General features: G+C 33.0%; 2 protein-coding genes across 2 annotated transcripts; both read right to left on the bottom strand.

The window, feature by feature from the left end:
• Window positions 1–331: 331 nt before the first annotated feature.
• LOC112514924 (28 kDa ribonucleoprotein, chloroplastic) lies at window positions 332–3,576 on the bottom strand. The gene is made up of 4 exons (XM_025121564.1): window positions 3,150–3,576; window positions 2,247–2,345; window positions 1,117–1,407; window positions 332–683 (listed from the first exon to the last, which is right to left on the bottom strand). Exons 1-4 carry the CDS (start codon window positions 3,495–3,497, stop codon window positions 537–539), a joined length of 885 nt encoding a protein of 294 aa, XP_024977332.1. The 5' UTR covers window positions 3,498–3,576; the 3' UTR covers window positions 332–536.
• Window positions 3,577–4,257: 681 nt separating this feature from the next.
• LOC112514584 lies at window positions 4,258–8,334 on the bottom strand. The gene is made up of 6 exons (XM_025121139.1): window positions 8,007–8,334; window positions 7,432–7,704; window positions 6,238–6,398; window positions 6,055–6,160; window positions 5,855–5,977; window positions 4,258–4,756 (listed from the first exon to the last, which is right to left on the bottom strand). The coding sequence occupies exons 1-6, from the start codon at window positions 8,196–8,198 to the stop codon at window positions 4,619–4,621; spliced, it is 993 nt and encodes a 330-aa protein (XP_024976907.1). The 5' UTR covers window positions 8,199–8,334; the 3' UTR covers window positions 4,258–4,618.
• Window positions 8,335–10,007: the final 1,673 nt, after the last annotated feature.

Raw genomic sequence — 10,007 nt, 5'->3', positions numbered from 1 at the left:
TCAAAACCATATCAATTGAACTACCCGACAGTTTGTTATTTGTGGGTAATAATAAACATGGATGTGAATTTGGTTAGTTAAATTAGAAGTTACCTCCAAAGTAGTAGGTCAAATGAAAAGGGCAAACACCATTACTTCTAGATTCATTTCACTTTTGGTATCATTTCAACATCCTCCCACCACCTAATTTTGAAATCCCAACTCAAAATTCAATTTTCTTTCGCACTTTATCAAAAGCCCAACATCATTCATCATACAAAAACCAAATCTACCTTTTGTGGTACCCTACATCTACATCTACATCTGTATGAGATATACTGAAAAGCAAATGTTTAGTCGATCCTTACGCATATGTTTAGGATTGATTTGAAATAATTGTTTCTAAAACTACTTGTAGAATTAAAATTCACAATTTCCATGACAGAATAGAATGGCATACCTAACCAGGTGAAATCTACATATGTTTAAGATCATAACTTTAAAGACTTGATATATAAAACCAAAAATGAGGCAAAGAAAAGGCGGGACCTCTTCGATTAAGCTTCTACTTCATCAGCTGTTTGTGCTTGCTCTCCTTCGGTTTCTGATTTGCTTGATTCATCTTTAGATTCAAGAGCCTTTTTTGTAGATTGTCTAAGAAATCTTTTACTAGGTGACACTCGAATCGCCCTCCCCATAAACACCTACAACAAAATGAAACAAACTATTAGTCCCACATCAGCTAAATTTGAACCATTTCTCTTTGATATATGTTGGAGACTAACGTATCTACTTAAGAGCTCTTTTGGAGAGTGATCCGAGGGAGTTCTGCATATTCTCACATGGTATCAGAGTCAAGATCTACCACTCCAGCGACTCGACACTTTGGGCAATCTATACTCATCTAGACCCCTCTCAACCCTCTAGAACAATCTATGCCTGTATAACCCCGTTGGAGGTGTTTTCACATCAGCAAAACTTGGATAAATTCTTCCCAATATATGTTGGAACCTCTCTTCTCTCATCAAAGGCTCTTTTGGAAAGTAATCTAACGGGTTCAAATTCTACATATTCTCATAGAAAAATTTCTTCCAAAATCACATTAAACTCCAAAAAAAGATCAGTCAGACTAGTTACCTTTCCTTGAAAAGCAGAGAGCGCAGCCTCGGCCTCCTGCTTGGTATTAAACGAAACAAAACCATAACCAGCAGAACCTCGTGGCTTTTCATGAAATATAATCTCCGCAGATACAACATTAGCATTTTCAGCACTAAAGAACTCCATAAGGTCTTTTGATCGTGCTTGAAATGGTAAATTTGCGACAAATAAGTTGTGTACAGGAACCAGCTTCGGTTGTGCAGGGGCAGAAGGTTTTGGTGTTTTCCGTGGCTTTGCCCAAGTGAGGTTTAAATTTCTGCCCATAAATTCCTAAATCGAGCAGATAAAAAGATTCAAGCTTTGTTTAGAGAAAACGAAAAGAATGGCAAAAATATTTTACCTTTGTGGTAAAAGAATGTATTAATTTCACTATCAAAGTAAAATACTTCATTCCAAGATTAAAAAAAATCAGCTTTATGTAAAAAGATAAGATAGATTTGACTTTCATAGTCAAATGCTTCCTTCATCTTATAAGAAAAGCCAAACGTTTGTGTCTTATTTCCAAAAGAAAATGATAAATTCGACATTCGTATTCAAAGAAGTCCATCAGCCTATAAAAGAAGCAAAAAGATTTCAACTTTATGCCAAAAGTAATAAGCTTGATTTCATAGTCAAATATTTCCCATGTTTGACTTCATCACATGGTTTAAGTAAACAATTTGAGCATATGTTGAATATCTAAAATACTCTTCAATAGGGACTTAATCATTTGAGAACTCAAAAATTTCTTGACAACTTCTACTTTAAGGTTTTGTTTCATATGATCTTTTTCCATCTAAGTATAGTATTTAATGTACGAATTAACATATATTCGTTTCAAAATGTGTTTGTTCATATGTATTCGGTTCACAATATGAAACTTTTTTACATGTATTTTTTGTTTCACAAACATGCCAAAAAGCTTTACATTGTAAACTGAGTACATACAAAATAAACACATTGTGAAACAAATATATATTAATCACTACATTAATATCTAGACATAAACCACAAGAGTGGTGCCCGATTGGAGGTCAAATCCAAGGAGACTCCTAGCTTGTGAGAAAACTAGTAATATGATAATGGGCAAAAAATCAAAATGTTTAGCAATGAAACAGTTCTGGACTCACATATGACTGAAGATTTGTGAATGCTGCCAATGCTTCCTCGTGTGAGCCCATTGAAACAAACACCAACCCTCGGTTTCTGGTTTTGCTATACATCGACACCTTAACAAAAACAAACAAACAAACCAAAATAGTCAAACAAAAGATCCATCGAAAAAGAGCAAATAATCTTTAGGCCGTCAAATAAGATGAATGAGAGACATCAATACATAATTAAGCATATACTCTCTCAGTCCCAAAGTAAATGTCCACAACTAAAAAGGCATAAAGATTTAGAAATATGTAATCACTACACTTTGTAATTAACTAAATAACAATCCCATATTTGGTTTAAAAGAATGTCCGGAAATTCAAATCCTGGGCTTTTAATGAAATCCCATTAATTTCATAGGTTTTGTTTGTAATAATGTTTTAGAATATGTTAAAAACACTTGTTTTATAATCAATTAATAAAAAGGTATTTTAATCCAAATCCCTCGGAAACCTTAATAATCACAATATAAGAGAGGTTTAGGGTATCAAAATCAAACTAGCAATAATCTGCAACTGTAATGATCCCAAAGGATAAGAAGATAATTTTAGCTCTATCCTGAAGTTGGCCAAACACCAGAATGCAATTAAGCATTCCAAAATTAGAACAAGTCTTGTCGACCAAAACCATCCACAACTACATTTAGAATGATTCACAGCTACATTTGGCATATTACTACATGGCAATTTTAGCTTTCACATGCTTCCATAAACAAAATTGTCGCCACAAATTGGACCAATAAACGACTTGAACAATGAAATTTTGGAGAGATTGCAGGGTAGTTCAATGTTGGCTGTCAAAACCAAGATGTAAATAAGTAAAAAAAGCTAAAACAGAACAAAACCCTAACATACTTCGAGAAGAAAATTGCGAACCTCAATATCAACAACGGTGCCATACTTTTCAAACAGAGGACGAATCTCATCTGCAGTACAAGTCCAAGGAACATTCTGAGCAAGCAATCTCGTTCTAGAAGCTTCATCTTCCAATTGTTCTACAGTATCCGGTGAATTCTCAACTTGTGGGGCTTCAATGGCAGATTGGGTTTGGAAAACGAGAAAATTAGGTCTGTGTGTTTTGAAGAAGCGATTAGGAAGTGAAGCAGAGAGAGATAAGGATTGAAGATATGAGGGATTAGGGTTAATAGGTTGAAAGAAGTGCTGGTGTTGCTGGTTATGGAAGATAGAAGCTGAAGGAAGACAGAGAAAACGAAGCAACGCCATTGATGATGGAAACCCAAGAATCTGTAAAGTCTTTGAGCAGGGAGAGTGGATAAGGGGAGTAAAAAAAGTATTTTCCGCCAAAAGGCTAAAATATTAAATGCTTGAACAAAAGAAATAGATAGAGAGAGAGAGAGAGAGAGTAAATTACAAAATTGCCCCTAGGTTAACAAATAAATGGTTATTATTTCTATAAGTACATCAATAATTTTTGAAACTGAAATGTTAGTACAAGACTTTACGGATGGAGATGGTAATTGTTACCGCCTTTGTACAAAAGACCAAAACTTGAGTCCAACTAATGTCGTTTTTTTTTTTGTTTTTAGTTTAAATTGCAATGGTTTTTATATATTTTTTTATACTTTTAAAAATACATGTAGATAAAACTTGAACATGGATCTCTTCTATACAGAGACAAAAGACCAACCAAAAAATCTATATTAATTTTGTGAAAATTTTCCTTAGAATAATTTTTATAGTTATATTATACCATCACTTATAAAAACTAGAATTATATGTAATCATATAATTTTCTTAAGTTGTTTTAATTTTCTTGTTTTTTTGAAACATAAGCTCTTAAGAGGATGTGTTATTATTATTTTAATTGTTTCCACCAATAAAATTGAATGCGTTACAAATTTTTATAAAGCTTCTATAAAACTGTATTGGAATGACAATTTATAAAATATATTAATAACATAATAATACTAGAATTGGTAAAATAGATTAACTATTGGAATTGAAAGTGAATTTTTAGGGAAATTTGATTTTTGACGTTCTGTTTAAAAAAAATTATAATATAACTATTGTAAATATCCTTATAGATTCGAGATTTTCCTTGTGAGATACATAGGAGGGTCCTATGGAGGATGTGGTCAGAAATCCATAATAGAGTCCGACTATAATGACCGAACTGATAAACAATTTTACGCTGATTATTTTACAAATTACAAACAACTATTGTTGTTTTTTAAGCATTTCAACAAATAAAATGATTAGTTTGGAATAAAACTACACTAATGCTATATTATTTCCAAACCATCTTTGAAAATAAGCTCTTGAAACAAAATCTTAGCAAGAGTTGGGCGTTTCACATAAACAAAATTCATAAAAGCTTGTAGGAGTCACTTTTTGTTCAATCGAAACTCCGGGGTGTTGTGTCGCAACGGAGAGAGTGGGTGCCGTGGGGAACCGGCTTCAATGAAGTCGACTTTCTTCTCAATAGGACTGCAATCTCTAGGACTAGACTTTCGTTTATTATTCTACATGGAAATTTGTATGGAAACGGTTAGATGAAATCCTCAAATTTATACAACTTGAAAAGATACGAAAGAAAATGAAGAAAATGGAAAATATGACGTTATGGACAGAGAGAGGTACAATGTTATCACTATCTTAGCGAATTTGAGCATATCCTACAATGGCCTATTTTAGTTTTTCTAAAAAGATGCACCTCTAAATAAAATGGTTGTTCTGAAGCTTATTGAGATTAATGAAAAAAATTTGTTGTCCACAATTACGTGAAGTCATATAATCCATTTATTGAGGAGAGCGAATAAAAATACCTATTAGATAAATTCATATTAAAATAAAAATGAAGAGTAATTTTGGTCCACAATGTTTGCAATTTTCAAAAGGTATCATCCCTAAACTTCAAAAACTTGGCATCTGGTCCTAACGGTTTTGGTCCCTCTGTCTAACGATCGTTAACTTTCTCCATTAAGTCCACTTAAACGAGGATTATTTTAGACGTTTTCATTATTTTATATCATATTAAAATAAAAATACATATTACATTTTTATTTTTAAAGTGTAAAACAACCCGAAAGGTGGTGGTTATCCTTTTTTTCTTTTCTTTTTTTGTTTTACAATTTAAAATTAAAACTATAATGTGTTTTTTAATCTTAATATAAAATTCAGAAAATAGTAAAAATGACTAAAATAACCCTCATTTAACTAGAGTTGACGGAAAAAGTTAATGACGGTTAGAGATAGGGACCAAAACCGTTGGGAATTGACAAACGAGAGAGAGACCAAATCCAAAATTTTGAAGTTTAGGACCAACATCTGTATCTTGTAAAAGGTGCTGAAATGAAATGAGGGATAAGTATCTAATTGAACTGTGTCCCATGCATGTGATCACGAAATACAACCATTGTTATTCACTTGTCCATAAAAATGTGCTTTTGAGTACAATGATTGTATCAAGATTTGGGAAGAATACTGAATACAATGGTTGTACTCATTGTTCCTTTTAAAAGATGTTTTAAAAAAATTCTTTTTTTTACCCCCAGAATTCGGAATGGCAAAACTACTATGCTTGCCCCCAGAATTAGATTTCTCTAAATTAGATTTCTGACCTTCATGGATGCACTACTATGCTTGCCCCCAGAATCATTTAGTTGTCTCTCTTTTTGGAGTAGCTTCATCAATCTCCTGTTCTCCTTGTCCAATATGTTGTTTTCTTCAAACAGGACTTTAACCTATGCATCCCAAGTTTAGTTTAGTCAAAGGAACTTAAAAACACGCACACAAACACACACATAAAAACCACACAAACCTCCTCTTCGGCTGTTGTGAGATTATTCCTTAAATGGTCTTTTTCTTTCTGCAATATCTTGACTTGAGAAGCCAATGCTAAAACTTTTTGTGTTGAGGGCTTCAAGCTACAATGAATTGAATACAATTTAGGTAACTTTCTGCAGAATTTTGTGCAAAGAGAAAAAAAATGCTAATTGCTAACCTTTCCCACATTTCCAGCATTTTTTGGCACACTTCCACTCCATTATTTGCCTCTAAGAAAGAATGCGCTGTTGATGCAACATTGTCGTTGCTGATCAAATTTGATAGCAATGTATCAACAAGAAAATGTTCCGTGGATGCAGTTTTCGTTTCCTCGCTGATCTTTTAATCAAGCAAAAAGATAATGTAATTGTAATCAGTACTGGTTTAAGATATGTATCTGGAGGTTCAGATGGTAAGGAAGAGATAAGATTAAAATGACAAAAAAGTGCAACATGAAATCAAAGAAGATAAACTAGTAATTTTCATGCTATCAGTTTATGACTAGTAATGCTCTTTCTGTTTCTCTTCCACAAATTGGTTGATCAGTTGTTTTATGTTTTCATTTCAGTATTGTGGACATATACTTTGCATTTTATATATCCAAATTGTGTGCATATGAATTTGTTCTGTTTGGTTTGATTTCACCAACTCCCACATCAACATCTCCTGTGTATGAATTAATCTTTTGGATGACAGGCTAATAGATGACATACACATATAGTGGTTTATCAGGTCTCAACTAGCTGAAAAAGTAAAATTCAAAATCAATGCATCTACCATCATCAAGAAGATGCTACACATCCACACTTTAAGTCATACAAAAGAATAATACTCGGTAGATTTTAGGAAAAATGCATAAATATTGAATTGTCTACTCATGAGTGATAACATAGACATCTCCTCACTCTTCCACTCTATGTTCCAGATGGCTGTTAAATATGCTAACTTATCCGGCAAAGAAAGTTATTCTCTGTACCTACATTAGATACCCCCACACAAACCAAAAATAACAAGAATCTACATATAAAGTAAGGCAAGCACATGATCATCATAAAGAGTTTGAGCCTTTCCAACAAGAGGCAACTTCATTACTTCCATTGTAATACATAATTTCCATAAACTGATCAAGGATATTTAGTTTATAGTATGGTGGGACACTTTTTGAAGTATGAATATAAAATAACAAAACCTTAAAACCCATCATATGATAGGTCTCTTTCTGCAATTCAGTAAACCATTTTATCAATTGTCTACTGTTCCAATTTCGGTAACACTAATCACCCATATGTTATTTACTTCAAAAAGAAAATCTTTCAACAACCCTTAAATATAAAGCATTTTATATTTATACTCAAATGAAATGATCAATTACCTGTTTCCCCTCCGATTGATGCTTATAGAACAGCAGTTCTTCTGACAATTTACTTAATTCCTCTTCCAAATCATGAACACGCGACTCTGCCTCCTTAGCTCTATTGTCTGCCTCATTCCCGAAGTCCATCAAAGCCTCTCGATCATGATCATACAATAAACACTCCTTCTCCCATTTGTTACACTGACTTAACAAATTAACACATTCTGTAGCCAATTTCTGATTCTCTTCTACAAACTTCTTTACAGCTTGTGCATTCATAATCGATTCAGCCTATATACAATTCAAGGGAATAAAACAAAAACTCAATAAATTTTATTTCATGAGAAGATAACCACTCCATTATCATAATTCCCAATTAACGAACCAAAAAAGCACAACTCAATTTTTTCCGGCAGCAAGTTCAGCATTTTCTAAAGTCCGTGAAAGGGAAGGAGTGAAATTAAAACAAGGTCAACCAAACCATTAAACCCTAATTAAGCAATTCCTAATTTACTGCAAGGAATTTGTAAGGTCTGAAAGCAATATTTACTTCAACGGAATCGTAAAATGTTAACTGAACAGAAAATACAAACCCTAACACGCTCGATGGTTTCGTCTTTCTCTTTCAATTTGGATTTCAGATAAAAATACTGATCGTGAAGACGCCTTTGCGTTTCATAGGAAGATCGAAGCTTTAACTCAAGAGTACGTGTAGATACCGGAAGACCGAGTGAATACTCGATCGATTCACGAATGTAATCATCAGTCTCTTGCGGAAGGTCCATCCTCTACTTCTGCGTGAACTGAATCGTGCTTTTAAACACCCCCCAATTCAACGAAATTCAAGAAACAAATCCTAGATGGAATTTTTTGCTACAAATCCACACACAAGAACACAAAATTAGGGAGAGATTGAGAGAATTTGGTCTGAAATAAGAATAGGGTTTATTTGAAATTGGGGGAGAGCCGTTAGAAAAGGGGCTAGCATCGAAGTCGGTGTAAGCGCATTTGCCTTTTGAAAATGTTTGAAAATTGCAACTTCAGACCTCCATCTTTGAAGATATTTTCAAAGTGCACCCGCAACTCCCTCCATCTTTGAAAATATGTGCAAATTTCAAATCCTCCATCTTTGAAAATATGTGCAAATTGCACCTCTCACCTCCATCTTTGAAAGTTCCTACAAATCCAAAATTAATTTAATGAGTAAACTATAACACCTATTGAACACTTCAGTTTGTAAAATATCATCATAATTGAACAAGAAGTCCAATTTTGCCCTTTATTATCCTGTTTTGACTTTAATTCAATTTTAATGACATCATAAAGCAAAAAAATTACTATGAAAATAATAAAAGATAATAATTATGATATTTATTTATTATAAGTTCAACAATTGATGTTAAAAAAGACAATGAATAACCCAATAAATATTCGATAAACCGCTCACTAGTTACGATAAACAATCCATTACCATTTTATGTGAAAATATATATAAAATTGAATTAAACCCAACCCAATGCTTGCAGTTTGAAAAATCTTAATCCAACCCAACCCAAACCAAATTGCAAATCAACCCAACACAACCCGTGCGGGTTGGTCGCATTGGTCGGGTTAATATTTTGGTACATAAAATTATTCTTCTAACCTTGAATATATTGTTTTTCTACTCATATTTTTTTTTTCATCATCAACCATTTAATACAGTTTATACATACTTCTTACGTATATCACATTCAATTGATCTTCTCAATTGACATATATATGTTAACAGTTATTGAACATATATACGAATGAGTTATATAAAGATATAAATAGATTGAAAATATGTGTATATGAATATCGTACATGATAGTATAACTATCTAATGTATATATTAATAGAAATTTAACTATCATATTAAATCCAAGAAATAAAAGGATATCGGGTTCATCGGGTTGGGTTGGGTTCAAATAATAGCAATCAAATATCAACTCAATACCAACAGTTTGAAAATTTTACAACTCGATTAGACATTGGGTTGCTTCGAGTTGAGTTATTTCGCGTAGGGTTGATCGGGTTTTTGAGCACCCCATTATAAGTAATGTAGATAATCTTCAATTTACAAATCATATGATTCTCATCCTCAAACATTCGTCATAATATATTAAAAACGTGAAAAATAACGAATCATTTATCAGAGGTATTTCAAATATAAGGGTATGTTTGGTTCGCGATTTTTTGTTGTTGATGAAATTAGAATGACAAATTCTTTGATGATGTTTGGTTCGTGGAATGAATTAAGTGGATACCACCGGATTTCACGGGTGAGGGATTTGATCATTCCTTAACATATGTGAAGGATTTGAATTCCAGATGTAACATAATTTTAAAATTGGTTTTACAAAGACAAAAATAACATTTGCATCCAATTTAATCAACTCCACCACCTCCTCTCTCACCAACCGAACCACCCCTCACCACATCCCTCCCCCTGCTCTTGCCGCTAACATCTCTGATACCACTATCGTTGTCACAACCACCATCAAATATTATCATTCCACCACTGCCACCCCCATCACACCACCATGCCACTTTATATTCATTAATCACCATCA

Source organism: Cynara cardunculus (genome assembly GCF_001531365.2).
Source record: "Cynara cardunculus var. scolymus isolate 2C chromosome LG 6, CcrdV1, whole genome shotgun sequence".
Lineage (NCBI taxonomy): Eukaryota > Viridiplantae > Streptophyta > Magnoliopsida > Asterales > Asteraceae > Cynara > Cynara cardunculus.
The sequence above is the reverse complement of the archived record's forward strand: the minus strand, read 5'-3'. Positions and strand labels throughout refer to the sequence as shown.

Coding starts and splice junctions, on each gene's coding strand:
- LOC112514924 (XM_025121564.1), bottom strand. CDS start 3,497: ATGGCGTTGCTTCGTTTTCTCTGTCTTCCTTCAGCTTCTATCTTCCAT. Junction 1,408..2,246: donor TCACAAATCTTCAGTCATAT/GTGAGTCCAGAA, acceptor TGCTCGATTTAG/GAATTTATGGGCAGAAATTT. Junction 684..1,116: donor TCTCTGCTTTTCAAGGAAAG/GTAACTAGTCTG, acceptor ATTTTGTTGTAG/GTGTTTATGGGGAGGGCGAT.
- LOC112514584 (XM_025121139.1), bottom strand. CDS start 8,198: ATGGACCTTCCGCAAGAGACTGATGATTACATTCGTGAATCGATCGAG. Junction 6,399..7,431: donor ATCAATCGGAGGGGAAACAG/GTAATTGATCAT, acceptor CTTGATTAAAAG/ATCAGCGAGGAAACGAAAAC. Junction 5,978..6,054: donor TCACAACAGCCGAAGAGGAG/GTTTGTGTGGTT, acceptor TGGGATGCATAG/GTTAAAGTCCTGTTTGAAGA.